A 22,930-nucleotide genomic window follows, 5' to 3' on the forward strand; every position below is an offset into this window, starting at 1 on the left:
GGGCAAAAGTCGAGGCCGAGTCGCAGAAAGTCGCGAGATCGATGGCGGGGAAGGGGTTGGTGGGTAACCGCGACATTGTGGACTTCTGGAACATCGTGCTTGGGTTCCAGTGGATCCAAGGCGAGTTGACCAAAGTTGCGGCCACGGCGGAGGAGTACCATCGCTCGGCTGTGAATATCGATTGGGAGTCACCGCGGACGTTACGCCCCGCGATGTGTAAAGCGGCGGTGCTGTGGCAGCTTGGCCGGCCGATGGCGGAAGTTGCGAGATGTTACGAAAACGCGCAGGGGCAGTTGGCGCGGTTGGAGGCTGCTACCAAGAGTGGCGCTACGGCTGGGTTTGGCGCCGCTATGCAGGCTATCAACCTCGGATACCTCTTCCGCATCCTGATCGGGAGGCTGCACCTGGTGGGGTGGGGCGATGCGTCGTGGCCCAGTGGGCCCGCTGGCCGGGACACCATGCCAAGAGGCGATGCAGCCCTCCGCGATGAGGTAGATTTGCTCGGTAACAAGATGCTTGCGTTACTGCGATCGGTCCATGTCGGCGCGGCGTATATGGGCACCGACCTCTTCCTTGTCGTCCTCACGCTGCTGGACTGGGCCATTTTGATCACGAGCACCTTTAACGGCGTCGCGAAGGACACACCGAGCGTGATGTATGTCCGCCAGCCCACGCGAGCGCATACCACCACCACCACCGCCACCTCAACACCGTCGACGCTCTACCCACCCCCGGCGACATCGGTCGCAAACGGGCTGGCGATGGCCATCACCGCCGAATCCGTCGTTCAGCTGGCCAAGGAACGCACCCTGTGTAAACGGCTGTGCAAGGTTATCACCCGCCTGCTATCGTCGCCCGCAGGCACCGCTCCGCTTAGTCGGTTCACGCACGACCTTGGGCGGGACACGCTGGCGTTGCTTGACGGCGAGTCACCTAAGCGGGTGGTTAAGCGGCTCGAAAAGACCTTTGTCACCTTACGCGCGAATATACCCGCGGCGACACCGTTTATGTGTGCCCTCGTTGCGGCGAGGCTGGTCAGGCTGAAAACGACGTATGGCGTCAAGCGGAGTGGACAGTTTAGGGGGACCGTCACGGTGAACGGGATCCTGCCCAGCCCCGGTGTCTCGTCGCAACTGGACTCGTCCGCGGCATCGATATCATCCGCGACGTCGTCGTCTTACGAGCGCCGGCAATCTACGCCGTCGGAATTGTCCTACTCTATGAGGGAACGCACGCCCTCGCCTTCGTTTCTGTTCGCCCCGCCTCTGCCCGATACGCTCAAGTCACCAACGACCCCGCCCGTCTCCCCAACGACACCTATAGAACGCAAGAGCGGATGGGGCCCCGTCGGCTGGCTCCGACTCCGCTCATCCCAGACACCCCATTCACCCACCTCCCCCACCTCTCCGCACGCTGACAACCACCACCACCGTTCAACGAAACACCGAAAACCCCCCTCCCAAATCGATCGCCCCGGCACGCCAATTAACAAAGCCATCTGGCCCATTGACACCTCCCTCACCACCCTCCCCTCCAGCATCATATCCCCACTCTCTCCCTCCTCACCCGACTCCCCTTACATCACCCGTCCGCCGCTCGCCATCACCACCGCCACCACATCCAGTGCCGACGGGTCCGCCGAACAACAAATGGCGTGGCCCCCGCGGATAGGCAACCAGACCCCGCCAACGACTCCCCGCCGCATGGCGACCTTCCCGACCCCCGGCTCCCCACAACGGATGTACTCCTTCACAAACGCCCTCGTCGGCGACACCACCGACATCGAATCCTACATTCAGGGCCGCAAAGGCTCAGCCCTCTCGTCAACCCCCACCGCGTCCTCAAGAAGCGACGGAACGCAAGCGGTGATAACCCCCGATGAAGTGTCGGTGCGGTCGCTGGTGGAGTATGCGGAGCGCGTGTTCGAGGAGACCGGGAATGTATGGGAGGGGAGGTTGATGGGGGCTTATCGGCCGCTTGGACCGACGACGACAAACACCCGTGTCCCGACGTTTCAGCCGACGCGGGCGCGACAAGGGCTGAACGTTGTTGAGCTGGCTTCGCGCTTTTGAGCCCGGACTGACTCCTTGCGTGCCCACCTTTTTTGACATTCATTTTTTTGGACTTTCATTCCGCATCTGACACTCACATCACGGCGTAACCCACACACCACGTAATCATAGCTTTTAGGTCCCTCTACATTAGCTCCCCTACTATTCTTGCATATATTTACGCTACTTGGTGTAATTTAATCTAGTGTCCACACATATACATCCTGCATTCGTCACCCATTTCCTAATAGCATTCGTTCTCTTCGCGGATACCGGCGATGAAGTACTTGATACCCGTCCGCCACCCTTTGAGGGGCAATGTCCAGCTATTTGCCATAAGGCGGTTAATCTCCTTTGAAAAGCTTCCTCAATCACTCCCGAGACACTAGTAATGACTTACTCCGCATGAGAGAACATCTATCGAAATTGCCGACATGTCATTCAGCTAGATAGTTGCATTGATCGAGTATTAGAGGCAGCGCAGCTAGACATCCACCCATGATTTATCGCAGCGAAATATTCGACTTTCCGGTGCCTCGAGATCACGGCGAAGGAGAAAGCAGATGGGATGCGGCATATTATGGGATGCACAGACGCTGAGCTCCCCCGTAGAGGCAGTGTCAAAATATATTCATAGTGATGCCAAACACGACGTATGTAACATTTGAGGTACAAATCCTTAGCCTCCGCGCTCTACTCCGTTACGAGCGAACGAAAGCCCTGGCTGCATTCCACTCTGAACCTCACTCCGACTCCACTCATTTTCTAATCCTCGCGCTCATTCTCACTCCCACTCTCGCTTCCCACTCCTTGCCCTTCCTCCACCTCCCTTGCCTCTTCAACCCTCTTCACCTCCGCAAAGAAACCGCCACAAAGGCGACACTTCCCACCCGTGGCCTGCTTCATCGCACACGACTTGCACAGGCTGCGGTGGCCGCAGGGGACGGGTGCGTATTCGGCTGGTGGGGGTTGTGTTGTTGTGGTGGATGATGTGGTCGCAACGGTGGATGCTAGCCGGGCTGAGCAGACGAGGCAAGGCTGAGGTGTGGTGCTGGCGGAGGTGGTTGGTGAGGCAGGGGACATTGTTCTTTCTTGAGGGGTTGTGCCGTGGCTGTTTGTTAGCCTGCGTCTTGACTATCGATAGTTGACAGGTGGGTGCGAACAGTGCGACAGGAAGCAGGACAGGAAGAGAGCGCCCGCGTGTCCGAACGGGTGTTCCTTTTTTGTCCGAAAGCCGCGTCGTCCTCTCCTTTCTCCCTCGACAGGACCCGTATTGTGGGAAGGTGCCGCAGAGGGAACCGCAGGAGAGACGGTGTACTCTGGAAGAGTATCTTGCGATGCTTTGTATTCAATACGCATAGCTTACATACGCCGTACAGTACTTCAGACCGCATACAACAACTGTATGCCCAATGAAAAAAGTAGCATCGCACTTCGGTTCCCCAGTTCCAGCTTCAGACCCGGATGAGGATTCCCATCTCCAACCGTCAATGATCTACGCCGCTAATCCCAAGCAGCTACAAATCTCTCCGCAACTAACTATTGAACATCCGCGAATACAGTTGGCTATGTAGCCCCTGCAATATATCCACGACAGGCGAGGTCTGGCACGCCGTTGTGGTGGCTAGCCGATGATGTCGCAAGTCCGCATCATCCTCATTCTCAACCACACCTCCGGTCATACCGTCGTCCGTACTATCATGGCGGTCATACTTTCCCCCTTGCTGCTCATCCAATTCCATCTTCTCCCTCACAAGCCTCAACACCTCCGCCACATCCGCCTGCGCTGCGAGCAGCATCTGCTGGCCCTGGTAAGGTCCGACGAGATTGAGGCGGATCGCGGCGGAGAGGAGCGAGCGCACGTGCAGGAATAAGAACAGATGTTCCGTGCGTTCTGCATCGAAAGATCGAGTTCATATTGAGGGAGAAACGGGATGAGAGAGTGATGTATATCATACCTAGTGATATACCAAGCGACCAGCAAACAATTCCGAAACAGACGGCGAGGTGGCCGGGGGATCGCGACGCCCTGACTTCTGTCTTGAACGCTTTGACGATCTCTACGCCGCGTTCGGAGGGGAACCCGCGCATCAGCAAGGTGAGGAAGGCTGCGCCTTGGGCTCTGCATGCGTTTGAGGGTGAAGAGATTCGTCATTAGCCTATCCCACCGGTAGACCGACCGTATGCCAGTGCACGTTGGACATTACCGGGATGCTTTTCGCGCAACGTGGTTTGTCCCGATTAGTGTGTCGTGGTCACCGTCTAGTTCGACTATCTGCGAGACTTGAGTTGGGAAGGGAAGGGAAGGAAGCCGAAAAGATGTTAGCGCCAGACGGCTGAACACACTCCGATCGCTGGAACACAGTTGTTCTGTGAGATGGCCCTTGCCTTGCTCGAGCCGACGTTCCATCAGGGCTTGCTGTCGCGAGGGATCAACGGGCAGAGGTTCTGCCTTCATGACGCGGCTTTGCAACTTCCCTCTCTCCCTTCGTCAACATTCACCGAGTCCTCGAGTATACATGACCCGATAGGGCACCATCTACTCCAGCCTTCCCCGCCGTCTCTGTCTCACCCCAACTCACCCGTCCATCGTACCTTTTCCCGCTCGCCCCTCCCCTCCCCCTCTCCCTCTCCAGCCATAACCCCCCATGCCTCCCTAACAATCGGCACCCCCCCAAACGCATACGTATGCACAGCATCACGCATGAACCCCCTCAGCTGCGTCGCGTCGGAGACGTGCCCGGCCTGCTTGGCGGCTTCGAGACCGCCTGATGCGACGAAGCCGCCGGTGGGTAGGGCCGAGTCGCCGAGGAGGAGGAGGAGCCAGTCTTCGGTTGCGGTGGGGGTTGGGATTGGTTGTGATGGTGGGGTGGTCATTGTGATGGGGATGTCGTTGGGACTGATGGGATGTGAACCTGGATTGTGAACTGTGAATTTCGCAAGCCGCGCCAAGAGAGTTCGTCCTGCTTCTCCTGCTTCGTCTTCGTGTGCAATTTCGCAACCGAAACAAGACCATCCAGGGAAATGCCCTCCCGCTCACCCTCACCAACTAGAGCACGGCGCTCGCAAAGCCCTGTAAGCAACCTTGCCTTCGATCTTGTGCCGCTGTTAACCCCGTATGCTAATTCCTGCGTCTCCGTATGCTAATTCCGCCCACTTTCGAACACTTTCCAGGTCTCACATAGACGACGTAGTGGCGGTCACAGGTATGTAATGCGGCGTACGTAGTTCTGGGTTCCCAGGCAGCGGAGTTGAGCTTACAGAAGTGACTGCCCTCCTCAATTCGTAGTCGGTCACGCAGCCCAAGACACCGAGGAGGGGACACATATCGCCCGGTACCGCGGCGAGATCGTGACGAAGACACAGGCCGCGACCGCTCGCCGGCGCGACGGCGGCGAAGGGATTCGATAGAGGGGGTGGATGTGGATATTAGGAGAAGGAGCAGTGGACGCGATAGGAGCCGGTCATCAAGCGGTTCGCGAGACAGGCAGCGGCGGGGGTCGAGCCGGGACCGGGACCGAGGTCGAAAGCAGAAAGGAAGACGGCGGAGCGTGAGCCGGTCGCCATCACGATCATCCTCCTCCTCCTCCTCCTCCTCCTCCTCCTCCTCCTCCTCTTCGTCCGACTCCGTCTCCAGCTCCTCCCACAAAAAGCGAAAACACAGCAAAAAGGACAAGCATACCAAAAAGCGGTCTTCCAAATCGAAAGAGAAGAAGAAGAAGGCCGATAAGAAGAAGGAGAAAGACAAAAAGAAGAAGAAGAAGAGCAAGAAGGATAAGAAGGAGAAGAAACATGGGAACGGAGGGACTGCGGTGTATGGCGCGCATGGAATCATCACGATTGCCGATATGTATCGCAAGGAGGCGGAGTTTAGGACGTGGCTGGTTGAGGTTAAGAATTCGAGCCCGGAGGTGTTGGATAATCGGACGATGAAGGCTATATTTGCCGAATGTAAGACGAAGAAAGCGGAGATGTCCTTGTAGATCGGGATGTCGAATCTATGCTGCAAGCTCACATGTGTGTTTGTTTCCTCTGCCTTTGGCGCTTAGACATGGAGGAGTACAACACGGCCTCACTTCCTGCCAAGTATTACGATCTCGACAAGTGGTGGGTGTCGTGACCTGAACATGGTTTCCTGGGACTACTGCTCACATCGATGTTTGGAATTCAGGGAACGCGAACAATCGATCCGACTGCGAGCAGAAGCCGGCGGTATGGACCACGAACCAGAGTTTAACATCCTCAATGGTAAGCACCTGCCCCTATACCTTATATGTACTACGCACAGTCCTCACCACCCACCTCTTCCCCTTTCTTCTCTCACAACCATCAGACGAAGAACGCCTAAAACAACACAGCAAAGCCCTCCGCTCCACCGGCGCCGGCAGCAAGCTACCCGAGCTCAACTACTCGGACACGCAGCTAGCGGAGATCAAGAAGGTTTCTGAGGAGCGTATTGCGGCGGATCGGCTGCGGAAGATGGGGTTCGAGCCGAAGAATAGTTTGGGGGTGCGGTATGAGCAGGATTAGGGGTAGTGGAGGTGGGGGTAAGGGTAGGGGTTGCAATATGAGCTACCGTCGCTGTCTTACGCAGTGTGTCCATCGGCGCTATGATTTATATTGAAGATCCGTTCGGTACTGGTGCGTCGAAAAGCAATGGAGTGAATAAACGGGATGCAGTCACGTGAGGACACGCGTGTCCGGCTTGAATTCTGGACTGCTGCTGCTGGTTGTCGGACGAAGGGCAGACAAAGCCCAGGGACGCCGGAGATCAGCAAAACCCACTGTTCCCACGGCTATAATCTACTCTATCAAGCCGAATACCCCAGTAACTGAACTGCATTTCTCGTCAGTTTGAAGCAGCAAAGTCACCGCCCTCTCCCGCTTTTACTCCCCAACGAAGTTTTAGCCCAACATGAACGGAATGCCCGGCATGATGGTGAGTTCCGACTGGATCAAGCTCTGGATCAGCAGTGCTTCGGTTCGGGCTTCCGTGAGACTTACGGTGGCTCGTTACTTTCATTCCTGTATGTCCAATCTATTCTAGCAACCGCAAATTATCCTTTTGAAGGAAGGTACGGACACGTCCCAAGGTAAAGGACAACTGGTGTCCAACATCAACGCGTGCATAGCCATTGCCGAGACGATCCGAACCACCCTGGGACCCAGGGGTATGGATAAGCTGATTGTCGAGAACAACGGTATGTGTTTCATCGTCGTCGGATCGAGCGCTTTAGTAAACGTAGGAGTCTACGGTTCTGAGCTAATCCCCTATTGCAGGCAATGTAACAATCTCCAACGACGGAGCAACGATCATGAGGCTGCTGGATGTCGTGCACCCCGCTGGCAAAGCTCTTGTCGACATCAGCAGGGCACAGGATGCGGAGGTTGGAGACGGAACGACGAGTGTGACGCTGTTTGCTGCCGAGCTGCTCAAGGAGGTCAAGTCGTACATTGAGGAAGGAGTGGCGCCTCAGGTCATCATTAAGGGATTCCGGAGAGCGTCTGTTTTGGTATGGCTTGGGTTTCTGTTTGAATTAGGGTGATACGAGAAATACCCTGCAGCAATGTTTCTGAGGAAGGACCACTGTTTCCTTTGTTTAGGCTGTGAACAAGACCAAAGAGTTGGCCTTCACCGTCGAGCGTTCAAATGAGAAGTACGTTGTGGTTTTGATCAGGAATGAATGGTATCGACATGCATGCTCATCATTGTTCCTTTAGGGATTTCCGTGGCCTCCTGGAAAAGTGCGCCGCCACGTCCATGTCTTCCAAGCTGATCCACTCGCAAAAGGGTTTCTTCACCAAGATGGTCGTTGACGCCGTCCTGCATCTGGACCAGGAGGACCTGAACGAGCGCATGATTGGTATCAAGAAGGTTCCCGGAGGTGCCATGCAAGAGTCCCTTTTGATCGACGGTGTGGCTTTCAAGAAGACCTTCTCATACGCTGGATTCGAGCAACAACCGAAATCCTTCGAAAACCCCAGGATTCTCTCGTTGAACGTGGAGCTAGAGTTGAAAGCGGAGAAGGACAATGCGGAAGTGAGGATAGAAGAAGTCAAGGTGAGTTTGTACAAGGAGGTTTTGGACATGCCCCGGAGACGGTATGCTGAACGCGACATCACGGCCAATTCAGGAATACCAAGCGATCGTCGACGCGGAATGGTCCATCATCTACGACAAGTTGGAAAAGATTGTTGCGACAGGCGCCAAGGTGGTCCTCTCCAAGCTTCCAATCGGAGACTTGGCGACGCAATACTTTGCCGACCGAGACATCTTCTGCGCAGGTCGTGTGGCGAACGATGATTTGATGCGCACCGTCAAGGCCGTTGGAGGAACAGTCCAAACGTCTGTCAACGACATCAAACCTGAGCACCTTGGTACATGCGCGACCTTCGAGGAGAGGCAGATTGGAGGCGAGAGATACAACTTGTTCCGGGGATGCACAGCGGCAAGGACTTGCACGCTGGTGCTTCGTGGAGGAGCCGATCAGTTCATTGCTGAAGTGGAGAGGAGTCTGCACGATGCCATCATGATTGTGAGGAGAGCGATCAAGAACAAGGCTATCGTTGCTGGAGGTGGTGCTACCGAGGTGCGTTGAGTTCGTGTTGCTCAGATATCCGGATGGGTCGCTGACGGAGTCGATCTATCGTGTATTCAGATGGAGCTTTCCAAGTACCTGCGCGAGTACTCCCGCACCATCGAAGGAAAGCAGCAAATGGTGATTGCCGCCTTTGCCAAGGCTCTGGAGGTCATCCCTCGTCAGTTGGCCGACAATGCGGGTTTCGACGCCACGGACATCCTCAACAAGCTTCGTCAGAAGCACGCTCAGGGTATGTTGGGAAGTTTTCCTCGTTTATGCAACGGCATTGTCATCTCATACTTCCTTGTCACAGGTGGCACATGGTTCGGGGTCGACATGGAGACGGAAGACATCGCCGACAACTTTGAAGGGTTCGTGTGGGAGCCCGCATTGGTCAAGACCAACATGCTCTCCGCCGCGACCGAGGCGGCGTGCCTCATCCTCTCCGTTGACGAGACGGTCAAGAACCCGCAGAGCGAGCAGCCTGGACAGCAACCTGTCCGCGGCGGAGGTCGTGGTGGGCGGGGCAGGGGTATGCCTAGGCGCTAGTAGATGATTGCAATTCTCGACAAAGGACTGTAAGGGTGGTCAAAACTGGGGACCAGGTCGTATGCGCTGGGTTACTGGCAGGTTTGAGCAGGAACGGCTTTGAGTTGGTTATCTGTTTTCTTTGTATCATTATTAGCCAAAAGCCTTTGGTCTTTTGTGATGATGTGGTGTGTTTTGTGATGGGGGATGTAAAAATGTATAAATGTTAACGATAATGTACCGATGCATTTTGAGCGACGTTGAATGGCGATCCTTCCAGTCCGAGCTAACGTCCGATATGGGGAATACCCATCTGATGTGCCTTTCGGTATTAGATCCCGTTACAGCTTGCGAATCCACCAGCCCAAGTCGCCTGATTGTTGCATACAGGGGCAGCTAATGGAGGGGAATCAAAGCTACGGTTTTGACAGGATTGACAGGAGATCCATGGACTCGTCTTTCGGACTCGGAAACCCTCGCTTCAGGCAAGAAGGACTCCTTTTCCGACGAAGGCATCTCAGCAGCCGGCAGCATTCAGAAAGCACGGTACGGCGACAGAGATCCCCAGCCAGCGGCACTAGCTAGACAGGATGATACGACCGCAAGCTGCTGTAAATTACACTCGCAGCGCATGTAGTCCCTGTCGTCACTCTGTCCTACGATCGCTGCTGTCTCGCCCATGCCCGACTTTCCCACGACGCCGCACGCTATCCACGCCATCCAGCTCGACCACAAACTATTCTTTCGAACGAGTGGAAAAGAAATGGAGGGACACGCAGGTCTTTGGCGGGCCAAAGACCACACCTTCGCAATCATCCCTCAGAAACGGGCCGAAATTCTACCCGCTGGTCATGTTTCCTTATCCTTCCGGGGCACTGCATATGGGCCACGTCCGCGTATACACCATCGCCGATGTGATTGCGCGGTTCAAGCAGCTTCAGGGTTTTCGCGTGGGTGTCTCCACTCCACTGCATTACATAGTGAAGGAAACGGACATATAACGAACTTTTTTTTGGTGTCCCAATAGGTCCTCCATCCAATGGGTTGGGATGCGTTCGGTCTTCCAGCAGAGAACGCAGCGATACAGCACGGAGTGCATCCAGAGGACTGGACGAAGCAGAATATCGTCAAGATGAAGGAGCAGCTCAAAGCGATGGGAACTGCGTTTGATTGGGGTCGGGTGGGTATGTTGAATATGTCGGGATGTTCTGCCGCTGATGCGATTACCGTTACCCACGAGAGCTCGTTGATGATGGATTCACCGTCAGAATCGAGTCCGAAGCATTTGCTAATCCAGTCGTTCCCTTTGAATGACACTAGGAACTGTCAACATGCGATCCTGCGTACTATAGATGGACGCAACAGCTTTTCCTCAAGTTGCATAAAAAGGGGCTCGTGTATCAAAAGGAAGCACTTGTCAACTGGGACCCAGTAGATCAGACTGTATTGGCCAATGAACAGGTGCGGTCTTCTTCCCATTGCCTATCGCGTAGAGGTCTGTCTGAAGGGTAGACTGCAAACGTAGGTGGATGCAAACGGAAGAGCCGAGAGATCGGGCGCCCTTGTGGAAAAGAGGTATATGAAGCAATGGTTTATCAAGATCACGGCTTATGCTGAGGTATGGAAGTGTAAAGCGAACTTCTTCCTCAACGAATGGCTCTGATGGAGGGTCGAACGTATTCCTATTCAGCAATTGCTACAAGATCTGGAACATCTCGATTGGCCAGACCGTGTCAAGAAGCTCCAGACGAATTGGATAGGAAAGACTGAAGGTCATGAGGTTGAGCTTGACTTTGACGACCAGGTATGTCAACGTTTGCACGGGTCTTCGGTGTCTGTCGAGGATCGAACTAAGTACACGGATGTTGATAGCGAGAAATGTCTCTGGTAGCCTTCGTTCCAGACGGTCGGCACCTGGAGGATATGGCCTATATCGCCGTTAGCCCAACCGCTCCCCCATTCAGCAGTTCACATAAACGCGCCATCGAAAAAGTCATGCAATCTATGAAGACCGGAGCGGACGGTTTTTCGGAACAGGCCACTGGCGCATGGACTGGTTTGATGGTGGTAAACCCCGTCACGGAGCGTAGGATACCTGTCTATGTGGTTTCCAATGTGGAAGTGTTGGACAGACATATCGCTGTGGGAGGGTACCCGACCGCCGTCGAGGCGGATGCCGAGTTTGCACGGCGGTACAAAATACCCTTCGATGAGGGCGTAGCGCTCGCGCAAGACAGGGGGACGAAGTGGCAGTCACTGATTCAAGATTATCAGGCGAGGCGGACGGTGCATTATAGGTTGCGCGACTGGTTGGTTTCGCGACAGCGATACTGGGGAACTCCCATCCCTTTTGTTCATTGCGACACCTGTGGCCCAATCCCGGTCCCAGAATCAGACCTGCCCGTGACACTCCCACCGGACGCCATCCTCCGCGGCAAAGACGGAGAGCCATCCCCAGACTCCTCGACGACAACCACCTGCCCTGTATGCAGCAACCAAACCGCCCACCGCGACCCCGACACAATGGACACCTTCGTCGACTCCTCCTGGTACTGGCTCCGCTACTGCTCCCCCACATCCACCACCCACTTCGCCGACCCCGAAACATCCACCCCACTCCTCCCCGTCGACATCTACGTCGGCGGCGCGGAACACTCCATCCTCCACCTCCTCTACGCCCGATTCATCGCTAAATTCCTCACCGATATCGGTGTCGTCCACCTCCCGCGCGGTGAACCCTTCCAACGACTGCTCACGCAGGGGATGGTGCAAGGGCTGACGTACCGGGACGCCGTTACACAGCGGTACCTCAAACCCACCGAATTGGACCTCACATCCCCCACGCACCCCACCATAAAAGCCACCGGCGCCACCCCCCTGCAATCCTACGAAAAAATGAGCAAATCCAAACACAACGGCGTAGAACCCGCCGAGATCTTGGAGCGGTATGGGGTTGATGCGACGAGGCTGTATGTGCTGTATAAGGCGGCGCCGGGGGACGATTTGATGTGGGAGGAGAGAGCGGTGGTGGGGATGGGGAGGTGGGTTGGGAGGGTTTGGAGGGTTGTTGAGGGGGTTGTTGTGGGGATGGGTAGGGGTGCGGATGCGGTTGGGGTTGGGGGTGAGAGGAGGGATGAGAGGAGGGAGGCGGAGTTGAATGTTGCGTTGCATACGTGTATCAAGGAGGTAAATGATTTTGCGGCATCCATCATCAACACACTCACGTGCGTGCCGTCTGTAAAGGAAATCCGCATTGTCTAACATTGAATCTCTACATCACAGGTAACAACAGCCCTAACTGAAACCTACCACTTCCACGTCGCCGTCGCATCCCTCATCAAGCTCACCCACTCCATGGAGGCATTTACCAATCCACAACCACAGCCATCCTCGCCGTCCTCACTCAGTGACCCATGGACATCCCCAACCCTCCACGCAGCAGCCCGCGACCTGATCGTGATGATGGCGCCGTTTGCACCGTGTGTTGCGCAGGAGCTTTGGGAGATGCTGGGGACTGGTGGTAAGGAGGGCGAGGCGAAGGGGTTGTTTGCGCAAGACCGGGGCGATATCTGGCCGAAATGGGACGAATCGATCCTCAACGAGAACCAAGTCATTTGCGCCATCATGGTAAGATACCCCCTCCACTACCCTCAACCCTCCACCTCGCAGTCATCTCTCTAACCCACACCCACCCAACTCCTTCACAGATAAACGGTAAAACCCGCGGAACATTCCCCACCCACCCCTCCCACCTGCACAACACCGCACTGCTAGAACAACTCGCGCGCGATTCACCCACGGGCCGGAAATACCTCGTTGACCCCGTGACGGGCGAGGAGCGGAGGGTGAGGAAGGTAGTTGTGGGTGGGGTCGGGAAGGGACGGAGGGAGGGGGTTGGGAGGGTTGTTAGTTTTGTCTTGTGAGGGGAGTCTTTTTGGGAGTGGGTGGGTGGGTGGTGGTGCCTTTTAGATTGGAAATTGTGTGTATGGGTTCGGTGGTAGTTTACGGTGCCACGATTTGATTTTTTTTTCAGTTTGACATAAATTATGGATTGTGTAAACACACGGGAACAACGCGGTGTGAGCACCGGCGGCCGACATGTGAGCGCCCCTTTACGCTACGTATATATATATGTATGGCGGGAGACGGAAAGCAGGCCCGTATCGGTCTCGCGACGCCGTGGCGATTATTCCATCAGCAAAAGGCACGCAGGCGCGGAACAGTTCCGGTAGCGAGGCGGTTTCCCTGTGCACATACATGTCCATATCCCGCACAGCCCTGCGCGTGATGTGAGACGGGGGGCTCCCAACCCCCGGTCGTGGATGTGTCAGCTACGTGGAATGTTTTCGTGTCACCATTTCGCGGGATCCCTGGTCCATATATGTATATATGAGCCGGGTTTCGCTGCGGTTTCCGAGGCACTTCATTTCCAGAACCTCGGTGCTGGACGGCTATCCAGGATGATGGTGGAAGCATCGCGGCCAATCCCGCACATTCGTATCACTCGCCTCCCACCTCTCTCCTCCCCCACCGCTCACGTACTCCCCAGCGCAGCCTCCAACGCCGCCAGCACGTTCCGCATCTCCTCCTTCGGGATAACCATGACCCTCCGCAAGGGATCGATTCCAAACTCGTGGAACGCGCGGCGGGAGTCGGTGGACTGTTGCGCGGGCTTCGCGAAGGGGTAGTCGAACGTGAATGTTGCGTGCTGATTAATTTTGCGAAAGGGGGGGCGTGAGTGGAACGCTTCCCATACAACAAGCATAGCCCGAGTGTATTTTATTTATACCTCCTGGATGATCTCATCCTCCATCTGAAAAAAGAAGACGGGGGCATCCTCACTCGCGGATTTCTCCTTTCTCCGTTTCTTCTTCTTTCCCCTCCCAGTGCCGTCGTCGTCGCCCCCAGCAGCCTCCTCCTCCGTCATCCCCTCCACCTCCCTGTAGATCTTGCTCACGTACACAAAGTGCGCGAAATCAGGTGAGGTTCCCTCTTCGACGGCCGATTCGATTTCTTCGAGGAGCATTTTGAGCATGGGGGGCACGATTTGCGGGGGCATGTTTAGGAGGCGTTCGTTCAGGAGCCAGGCTGCTGCTGGTTGTGTTGTCGTGGTGGGGTTGATGACGGTAGAGAGACGGGTGAACGCGTCAGGGGTGGAGGAGGGTGTTGTGGTGGTGGCTTTGCGGGCGCGGGAGAGGAGGTAGTCTGTGACGGCTTTTACGGCGGAGGGGAAGGATGCGGAGTCTTCGGCTGGTTGTTTTCCTTTGGTTTTGCCATTGGGGTTTGCAGATGTCCCGTCCTTCTCTCCATCTTCCTTTACAACGGCCGCCGCACCGGCCGCCAACCCGAGGTCCACAACGGTCATGAGAGCATAAGGGTCCTGGGTATCCTCGACCTTGACAGTTGTCCCTACGGCGGATCGAGAGATGATGAGATCAGCGAGCTGGGAGGCTGGGATGAGATCGGTGTCTGAGTGGAATGTTTGACGGAGGAGGGATTTGAGGCCGTGGAAATCGATGGGTTTTGGGTCGAAGAACTCGAAATCCACGTCCACTGTTTCCTATACGGGAGGAGGTACAGTGAGGATGGGCAGTGAGAAGGGGTGAATAAATTGCATTCGCACGCTTACCTGGTCGAGATCTTCATTATCGTCGTCCTCGTCGTCGTCCTCGTCTGAACCATTCTGAGGCTTTTTCGGGTGTGGCTTTTCACCATCGTGGTCACTTTCACTGCGAGTGTCGGCGCTGTTGTTTTCGACCTCGGCGTCGCCGACAGTTGCGGCGGTAGTAGCGACCGCAGCGGCCTTTCGTTTCTTGCTCATGGTTATATATGGAGTAGTTTGAAGACTGCCATTCCCAACCCCCCGTTAACAAGCAGGTTAACAAGCTTGGGTTGGTTACTTTGGTTATGCTGGACCTGCGATCACATGATATCCACATGATTTATCTGCTGTTTTGTTTAATGTGTGCGAGTGCTTGCAATGATTGGCTGGTTGAATCCGAGGCTTCCCATCTGTCCGAGAGTGATGGATGATCCTCGCTGCTGTTCGACATTCGGACGTTCTGCCCCACGTGGGGTGGAGTGGAGTGAGGGAGCCCCTTAGCATGGTGGCAGGGTCATATCGGAACGCGCGCGCCTGTCGCTTTCTTCCCTCGCGGATGAGAATCCGGAAGCGCCTTCGTCACTCTTGCCTCCCGTTATGGCCTCCCGCTTTTCCCACCGTCCTTTTTCTCCGTAATGCCCACCCTGCAAATGTCCATACAAAGTTCACCGCCGTTGCAAGTCACTCCGCTGCCTTTCCTGTATACACTGGACCCTCTGTAGCTGCAAACCCCCTCGACGCACGGTGTGCATAGTCTAGTCCGCTGTAGGAATAGTCTTGTCGATTCCCAGTTGCAGTCACCTTTTTATTATTCAGGGCTTTTCTGGCGACACAACGACTCGCAGTGTCGTTTGGTTTTCCCGGACCTGTTCTTCTTGTTCCCGACTTTGCCAGTCTCTGTTTTGCGGGCGGACGTTATCTATATCCCAAATACCCAAGTGGAAGCTTGCATTCCACTCCGCCTCCCATATACGCACCGACACAATGTCACAACCACCTCCACCGGCAACGACACACAGGGAGCCCTTCCGCATACACTCAATACATCAATCTATCCTGTTTTCATTACTACTACCAGCGACACTGATGGTGACGGCTTGGTCGCTTTGGAGGAATGCCTGTGGGAGTATGGTCTGTCCAGAAAAAAGTGGACTCACCAGGGAGGCTAGGATGAGGTATGTTCAACATCCACTATTCTAACATTACGCAAACCTAACCTCCTCCCTGTTTTCTTTCAGCATCGGAGGATTCTACGCCTGGCTGATCCTGGTCTCCCTCTTCCTCGTCCTTGCGCAATTCACCCCCTACGGCCACGGCCACCGCTGGAAGCACAACTTCCTCCCCCTCACAAAACACTGGAAACCCACCTACGCCGTCATCCTCGTCTGGGCCATCGTTACCCTTCACCAAGCCGCGCAATTTGTGTACTGGTTCACAGCATACAGGGACCGCTCGGCGAGGAGGCATACGGAGGCGACGGTGGCGGTGCTGCAGGCGGCGTATAAGGCGGTGGCGTATAATGCGGCCATTCAGTTGTCGTTGACGTTGTTGCCGACGAGCAGGGGTGGGTTTTTGAGTGGGTTGTTTGGGATTGGGTATGACGCTTCGCTGGGTATGTATCCGTACGTCACTTCTTCCCGTGTGCGTGGACGGCTGAGCTAACTCTGCCAACTCCCGTCATGTGATACGTAGGCTTCCACCGGGTATCAGGCCTCGTAACAACCCTACTCGCCTTCCTTCACTTCCTCCTCTTCGCCGCCTACAGCGTCCTCAAATCCGGCTGGCCCTCCTTCCTCCGCATCACCTTCCTCCTCCACGCCCCACCCTCCCGCTACACCACCTACCACGGCTGGCTCGGCCCAATCGGCCTGCTCTCGCTGCTCTGCTTCATCTGGGTGACCCTCAGCTCCCTCGAACGCGTCCGTCGGCGCCACTACAACTGGTTCTGGCTCAACCACACCGCAGTCCTCCTCGCCATCCTCCTATCTTTCGTCCACGCGTCGCCCATGGTGTGGTTTTCCCTCCCAACGCTGGTGCTGTATGCCGCGGATTCGTGCGTGAGGGTGTATAATCGCCGACGAGCATATACGATCACCGGGCTGAGACCGGAGGCGTGCGGGTACCTGAGGGTGGATATTGCAGATTGTCATGTCGCAGCGCAGCCGGGGCAGTGGGTGAGCGTGAACATACCCGCGATATCGAGGACGGAGTGGCATCCGTTTACGGTTGCTAGTAGTACCTCTCGGAGCCGTATTGCCACCACAACCCTGAACGACGACCCGGAACGACAACACCTCCTCTACCCCGGCCAATCCTCAACCTCCCACCCACCGACATATACATCCACCCCGGGCCTAAGCCTAATAGTTAAGCCCATCCCCTCCGATTCCTCATGGACACACGCCCTCCTCTCCCACTGGTCCACCTATCATCCCTGCCCATCTTCGTTTCCACTCACAATCCACATAGACGGCCCGCACGGCCGCCTCCCCCCGCGTTTCCTGCACTCGGACACCATCCTCCTTCTAGCCGGCGGCAGCGGAATCCCTGGCGCGCTCTCTATTGCGCGCGCCGTGCTCGACTCATCAACATGCACGGCACGGAAAGTGTACCTGATATGGACCTGTCGCGACCCGAACGCGGGGGAAATGACCCTCTGGAGGGAGCTCGCCGGGCATCCCCGCGCACCAGCCGTCCTAGACATGAGAGTACACGTGACGAGGGATAACGGAAAGCGGGTGCGGGAGCGGTTGGATCTGGCGGGGTTGTTGGAGGAGGTTCGGAGCACGCCTGAGGCCTGTTCTCAGCATGCGAGCGTGGAGGGGGATGGGGGATATGAGGCGATATCGGGACAGAGGAGACGGTCACGACCGATCCGGAGCCTCTCGGTGTACGCGTGCGGTCCCGGCTCGCTTATGCGGAGCGTGCAGGAGCATGTTGCGAGGTTTGGGAATGTTGTTGGGGACGGGTTTGAAGCTCCTCGTCAGCCATCATCACCGGCATCAGATACCGCTTCGGATATATCCACGTCCGATGTGGAGGATGTCGGGAGTAGTAGGGCGAGCGATGATGGGGATGAACCGTGGGGGATGCCGAGGGAGGGGGATTTGGAACGCGGGTTACTGGGTGGGAGTGATGGGGAAGGGGCCGGGGAAGGGAGGAGGAGGAGGACGAGGAGGGTGAAGGTTTTGTTGCATGTTGAGGGGTATGGACGGTGAGTTGGGGATTGTTTTTTGGTGGGGGATGGTTTGTATGAGCAGTGAATGTATGTATGTATATGGATTTCTTGGAAATATACCCCGTGGTTGAGTATGCATTGACAACGTGTTCTGCATATGGACGAGTGTGCTATACTTCGTCGGCCACCGCTCCATATTATGAACCGTAGTATCCATACCGGCGTATATTACTGCCCGACATTCGCCATACGGGATGTGGGCAACATCACCAACTGTCGAAAGCAACGGTACAGTATCGAAATATCGCTCCCCCACAGCACAAGCGGGCGAGGGTTGGACGAATCGCGTGATGGCTGTCCGCCCATTGCGTGCTCTCCCTCGCGTGAGTCATCACCCCATTATATTGCCCTTATTGCCCCTCCCAATCCGCATTTATATTCCCACAACACCCATCTTGACCCCGCCTCATTCCCATTCGTATTTTCCCACGCCCCACTCACCACCCACTCAAATCATGGCAGCAGACGACATGGACATCCCCGCCCCCCAGGACTCGGCCCTCACAGCCCTCTACGCCCCCAAACCGGTCCGTCCGGGACATCCGGTGCCGCACATCACGAGTTTGGAGGAGTACAGCGAGCGGTGGAAGAGGAGTTTGGCGGAGCCCAATGCGTTCTTTGGGGATGTATGTATGGAGAGGGGTTGCGGGGAGAGGGAGTGGGCAAGGGTGCTGATGATGGTTTTGTGCTGCAGTTGGCGAAGAAGTTGTTGAGTTGGAGCAGGCCTTTCGACGTCGTTTCGTTTGGGTAGGTCATCCTGTCCCCCTCTCTGCCTTACAAGCCAATTTCCTCCGGTCATATCCCTCTTGCCCACTCACTAACATTTCTCCCCCGTCCTTAGCGACTTCACAGCCGGCAACGTCTCGTGGTTCCTCAACGGCCAACTCAACGCCTGCTACAACTGCGTCGACCGGCACGCCCTCACCACGCCTGAAAAGATCGCTATCATCTGGGACTCGGACGAGATCGGTGTCCATCGATCGATCACGTTTGGGGAGGTTCTGGCGGAGGTGTCCAGACTGGCGAATGTGTTGAAGGCCTATGGGGTGGGGAAAGGGGATGCGGTTGCTGTTTATATGCCGATGGTAGGTTGAGGGTGGATGGGAAGGGGTCGGGGATGGGTGACTGATGATGGGGGGGTTTCAGGTTCCGGAGGCGGCGTATGCTATGCTTGCTTGTGCGAGGATTGGGGCTATTCATAGGTATGAACGCGGACGTCATTATTCGACTCGATTAATATGATATTAATGGGCCCCGGGTGTGTGCTCTACAGCGTGGTGTTTGCAGGCTTCAGCGCCGACGCACTCCGCGACCGGATCCTCGACGCCAAATGCAAAGTCCTCCTCACGGCCGACCAAGGCAAACGCGGCGGCAAAACCATCCACCTCAAGAAAATCGCCGACGAAGCCCTCGCCGAAGCACCCTGCGTCGAAAAGGTCATCGTGTTCCGTCGGACAAACGACCCGTCCGTGCCGTTCACATCCCCTCGGGATGTCTACTGGGACGAGGAGGTCAGCAAACAGCGCCCGTATTGCCCGTGTGAGCCCATGGTTTCGGAGGATCCGTTGTTTATGCTGTATACGTCGGGAAGCACGGGGAAGCCGAAGGGCGTGCTGCATACGACGGCGGGGTACCTTTTGGGAGTCACGGCGACGACGAAATATGTGTTCGACTTGCATGAGGGGGATGTCCATGGGTGTATGGCTGATGTCGGGTGAGTTGAGTCTGCATTTTCAACGTTTGATCGTTCGGCTACTGAACGTAACTCAACATGCTCCCTTGGATATAGATGGATTACGGGACACTCGTACATCCTGTACGGCCCTCTCTCCAACGGCGTGACGACCGTCATGTTCGAAAGCATTCCGACGTACCCCAACGCTGGCCGTTACTGGGACCTCGTCGACACCCACAAAATCACCTCCTTTTACACCGCCCCCACCGCCATCCGCGCCCTCCGCCGTCTCGGCGACGAGCACGTAGCCCGCTACGACCTCAGCACACTGCGCACTCTCGGCTCCGTCGGCGAACCCATCAACCCCGAAGCCTGGCTCTGGTACCACGACATCGTCGGCCGCGGCCGCTGCAACATCGTCGACACCTACTGGCAAACCGAAACCGGCTCCATCATCGTGACGCCCATGCCCGGCGCCACACCCACCAAACCGGGCTCAGCCACCCTCCCCTTCTTCGGCATCGACATCGCCGTCCTGGACCCAACAACCGGCCAAGAGCTGGCAGGTAACAACGTCACCGGCGTCCTCGCCATCCGCAACAGCTTCCCCAGCGTCGCCCGCAGCATCTACAACGACCACGCCCGTTTCCTCGACACCTACCTCAACCCTTACAAAGGCTACTACTTCTCCGGCGACGGCGTTACGCGCGACGAGGACGGGTACTACTGGATCCGCGGGCGCGTCGACGACGTGATCAACGTCGCGGGGCATCGGCTCTCCACCGCGGAAATCGAGTCGGCGCTCATCCTCCACCCGGCGTGCGCGGAAGCGGCGGTGATTGGCGTCCCGGATGAAGTCACGGGGCAGGCGATCGTGTGCTTCTGTACCCTGAAAGCGGGCGATGAGGGCGATATTGCGGCAGCGTTGAAGGCGCAGGTGCGGACGCACATTGGGCCGTTTGCGACGCCTAAACGGGTTGTTATCACGCCTGAGTTGCCCAAGACACGGTCGGGCAAGATTATGCGACGGATTTTGAGGAAGGTGGCCGGGTTGGAGGTTACTGAGAAAGATTTGGAGACGGAGGATGGGTTGAGGGAGAAGTTGGGCGATTTGACGACTTTGGCTGAGCCGGGGATTGTGGCGGTGCTTGTTAAGATCTTTGCCGGGCGTACGTGAGGATGTGACATCCTTTCGAACTTTTTTATCTGTCACTCGGACTAAGGGTACAGACACGGCGTTATTGTGTGGCTATGTGTTTCTTTCCCATCCTGTGGTGGTTGCCTTTTTTCTGTTTCGGTAATCTAGCATTCATCATACGAGCCCACCTTTGAGTTTGCGGGTGGCATCCTTCTCTTGTGCATAAACTTGTGCATCTGGACCCTATTGCAGCATAACTAACGTTGTTTTTCATATGTGGTGGGGTTAGTCTTCGGGTGGCATGTGCGGTATACAGTAAGTGGCATTTTGTCCAGACGCCTCGGACGTTCGAGCGCGTCTGTTCCCCTTTTCTCTCTCCCAGTCCCACCCCGAGTCCCACCCACCTTCCGCGACAGGTTTCTCAGACCAGGAGAAGGGGCAACTCTTCCTACGACGCTCACTACAGCCCACCGCTGAACGGGCACTCTGTACGGACTCGGTCAGCGTTGCAGGTATGTTCCTTACGTGCTGGATGAGACCCGGGGATCCCCGATGCTCGGGTCGCATTGGGGTGTGTGGGGGCGATTAGACGCACTTCGTCGAGGAATGGTGTATGGGCGAGCGGGTGGTACGAGTGGAACGGTGGGTGGAAGTGGAGGTCGAAGCAACCTGCACACCTCTGAATCTAACGAACTGACGTGGTGATCGAGACGAGATGGGGCCCGGGGAGAAAAGATATACGGCCATACGAGCATCCTAGCGCAACTCTGATGTTTTCTTTTAATTCGTTTTTCTGACAGCAGGACGGGGCTTTCCAGCGCGGTAGCTGGCTGGATATAGCGCAATCCGAGTGGGATCGGACATACAGAAGGCTCTAAACATACGCGTCCCGGCAGTTCCCTTTCCCGTAAACCCCGGCGACAATGTCGTCGCGGGCAAAGACCGATAAGGAGAATGCGGCTCCTCCGGTGGATGTTGTCGATGAAGGTGAGGGGATGATTGGGGGGTCTCAGTGTGGGACTGCTTCTCAATCCGCTTTCTTTGTGCGTGTGCAGAAACTGAGAAGAAAGTGAGACGAAGCAAGAGAGGCAAGAAACCTGCAGCGAGGAAGAAGGATGTGGTCGAGAAAGAGAGCGCGGACGTCGGCGTGGTTGTACAAGCCAGCAGCAGCAGCACAGCACAGGGTGATAGTGCACACCATGCCGTGATGGCCGTAGACGAACCCACTGTGATGCTCCAAAAAGTAACTGAAGAGATGGTGGTAGTGACCGAAACACAAGTGATCGAAACACCCACCGACGAAGAGAGAGAAACCCTCCACCTCAAACTCGCCGAAGCCCTCCGCACCAACCACGCTCTCCAATCCCGCATCACCGATCTCACCGCCTCGCACGCGACGCTCGCCCAACGCACGCTGGACCTCGAGCACGACAAGCACGCGCTGGAAACGCGGCTGGAAGCCGAGGCCGGCGAGCACGAGGCGAAATTCAATATGGTGGTGATGCGCAGCATTCGGGATCTGCAGGAGACGGAGGTAGAGGCCGATGCCCTGAGGAAGGAGAATAGGGAGTTGAGGGATAGAGGTGTGGAAACGGCGGAAGAATTGAGGGTGCTTCGGGATGCCAACCAACAACTCGCCGAGACGAACGAGGCGTTGCGGAAAGATGTGGAGACGTTCAAGGCTGCTGGCCACGAGGCTATGGAGGAGTCTCGTATCCTTCGTGAGGCGAATCAGCGGCTTACCGAGACCAATGAGGCTGCTCATAAAGAGATCGAAATGTTGAAAGCGGCCGGGCAGGAGGTTACGGAGGAGGCCCGTGCCCTGCGTGAGGCGAATCAGCAGCTCACCGAGACGAACGAAGCGCTGAAAGCTGCGGGGCAGGAGGCTACAGACGAGACTCGTGTACTCCGCGAGGCCAATCAACAACTCACCGAAACGATTGAATCTTTGAAGGCTGCTGAGCAAAAAGCCCAAGAAGAGTCTACGGTTCTTCGTGCGGCGAATCAACAGCTCACCGAGACAATTGAGGCCGCCGACAAGGAGATAGCGACTCTGAAAGCAGCCCGACGTGACTCCGAAACGAGCCAATCCCGCCTGCAGCAACTGATCAGCGACC

The 22,930-nt window shown here is 56.2% G+C and overlaps 9 protein-coding genes across 9 annotated transcripts; 6 read left to right on the forward strand and 3 right to left on the reverse strand.

The window, feature by feature from the left end:
• Positions 1-2,453: 2,453 nt before the first annotated feature.
• EV422DRAFT_327910 (uncharacterized protein) lies at positions 2,454-3,352 on the reverse strand. The gene has a single exon (XM_053066334.1). It carries the CDS (start codon positions 3,132-3,134, stop codon positions 2,817-2,819), a length of 318 nt encoding a protein of 105 aa, XP_052921112.1. The 5' UTR covers positions 3,135-3,352; the 3' UTR covers positions 2,454-2,816.
• A 234-nt stretch (positions 3,353-3,586) lies between these two features.
• Positions 3,587-4,928, reverse strand: EV422DRAFT_572039 (UreF-domain-containing protein; the record flags this gene model as incomplete). The annotated part of the gene is made up of 4 exons (XM_053073059.1): positions 3,587-3,945; positions 4,010-4,173; positions 4,259-4,326; positions 4,647-4,928. 4 exons carry the CDS (start codon positions 4,926-4,928, stop codon positions 3,587-3,589), a joined length of 873 nt encoding a protein of 290 aa, XP_052921113.1.
• EV422DRAFT_581637 (uncharacterized protein) lies at positions 4,679-5,602 on the forward strand (the record flags this gene model as incomplete). The annotated part of the gene is made up of 3 exons (XM_053073382.1): positions 4,679-5,126; positions 5,226-5,257; positions 5,341-5,602. Coding segments are annotated over exons 1-3 (345 nt in total), but the record flags the coding sequence as incomplete, so codon positions are not given.
• Positions 5,603-5,605: 3 nt separating this feature from the next.
• Positions 5,606-6,725, forward strand: EV422DRAFT_546935 (uncharacterized protein). Its single transcript, XM_053071568.1, is given in 5 exon segments — positions 5,606-5,628; positions 5,644-6,002; positions 6,101-6,158; positions 6,223-6,299; positions 6,385-6,725. The coding sequence occupies 4 exon segments, from the start codon at positions 5,900-5,902 to the stop codon at positions 6,579-6,581; spliced, it is 435 nt and encodes a 144-aa protein (XP_052921115.1). The 5' UTR covers positions 5,606-5,628; positions 5,644-5,899; the 3' UTR covers positions 6,582-6,725.
• Positions 6,726-6,805: 80 nt separating this feature from the next.
• On the forward strand, positions 6,806-9,430 carry EV422DRAFT_546938 (chaperonin Cpn60/TCP-1 family). Its single transcript, XM_053071569.1, has 8 exons — positions 6,806-6,990; positions 7,099-7,252; positions 7,332-7,564; positions 7,656-7,708; positions 7,773-8,112; positions 8,186-8,641; positions 8,711-8,882; positions 8,946-9,430. Exons 1-8 carry the CDS (start codon positions 6,967-6,969, stop codon positions 9,179-9,181), a joined length of 1,668 nt encoding a protein of 555 aa, XP_052921116.1. The 5' UTR covers positions 6,806-6,966; the 3' UTR covers positions 9,182-9,430.
• Positions 9,431-9,632: 202 nt separating this feature from the next.
• Positions 9,633-13,283, forward strand: EV422DRAFT_328043 (leucyl-tRNA synthetase). Its single transcript, XM_053066335.1, has 8 exons — positions 9,633-10,110; positions 10,188-10,340; positions 10,481-10,621; positions 10,686-10,778; positions 10,851-10,964; positions 11,033-12,346; positions 12,443-12,787; positions 12,868-13,283. The coding sequence occupies exons 1-8, from the start codon at positions 9,751-9,753 to the stop codon at positions 13,081-13,083; spliced, it is 2,736 nt and encodes a 911-aa protein (XP_052921117.1). The 5' UTR covers positions 9,633-9,750; the 3' UTR covers positions 13,084-13,283.
• Positions 13,284-13,573: 290 nt separating this feature from the next.
• Positions 13,574-15,026, reverse strand: EV422DRAFT_328062 (p21-C-terminal region-binding protein-domain-containing protein). Its single transcript, XM_053066336.1, has 3 exons — positions 14,790-15,026; positions 13,950-14,720; positions 13,574-13,868 (listed from the first exon to the last, which is right to left on the reverse strand). Exons 1-3 carry the CDS (start codon positions 14,979-14,981, stop codon positions 13,695-13,697), a joined length of 1,137 nt encoding a protein of 378 aa, XP_052921118.1. The 5' UTR covers positions 14,982-15,026; the 3' UTR covers positions 13,574-13,694.
• Positions 15,027-15,361: 335 nt separating this feature from the next.
• On the forward strand, positions 15,362-18,239 carry EV422DRAFT_623654 (uncharacterized protein). The gene is made up of 3 exons (XM_053074234.1): positions 15,362-15,937; positions 16,001-16,374; positions 16,455-18,239. The coding sequence occupies exons 1-3, from the start codon at positions 15,747-15,749 to the stop codon at positions 17,978-17,980; spliced, it is 2,091 nt and encodes a 696-aa protein (XP_052921119.1). The 5' UTR covers positions 15,362-15,746; the 3' UTR covers positions 17,981-18,239.
• A 155-nt stretch (positions 18,240-18,394) lies between these two features.
• EV422DRAFT_546951 (uncharacterized protein) lies at positions 18,395-21,305 on the forward strand. Its single transcript, XM_053071570.1, has 7 exons — positions 18,395-18,626; positions 18,695-18,747; positions 18,842-19,085; positions 19,147-19,202; positions 19,274-19,714; positions 19,790-21,128; positions 21,230-21,305. Exons 1-6 carry the CDS (start codon positions 18,456-18,458, stop codon positions 20,850-20,852), a joined length of 2,028 nt encoding a protein of 675 aa, XP_052921120.1. The 5' UTR covers positions 18,395-18,455; the 3' UTR covers positions 20,853-21,128; positions 21,230-21,305.
• The last annotated feature ends 1,625 nt before the right edge of the window (positions 21,306-22,930 follow it).

Source organism: Fimicolochytrium jonesii (assembly GCF_025526975.1).
Source record: "Fimicolochytrium jonesii strain JEL569 chromosome Unknown EV422scaffold_40, whole genome shotgun sequence".
NCBI classification, from domain to species: Eukaryota; Fungi; Chytridiomycota; class Chytridiomycetes; order Spizellomycetales; family Powellomycetaceae; genus Fimicolochytrium; species Fimicolochytrium jonesii.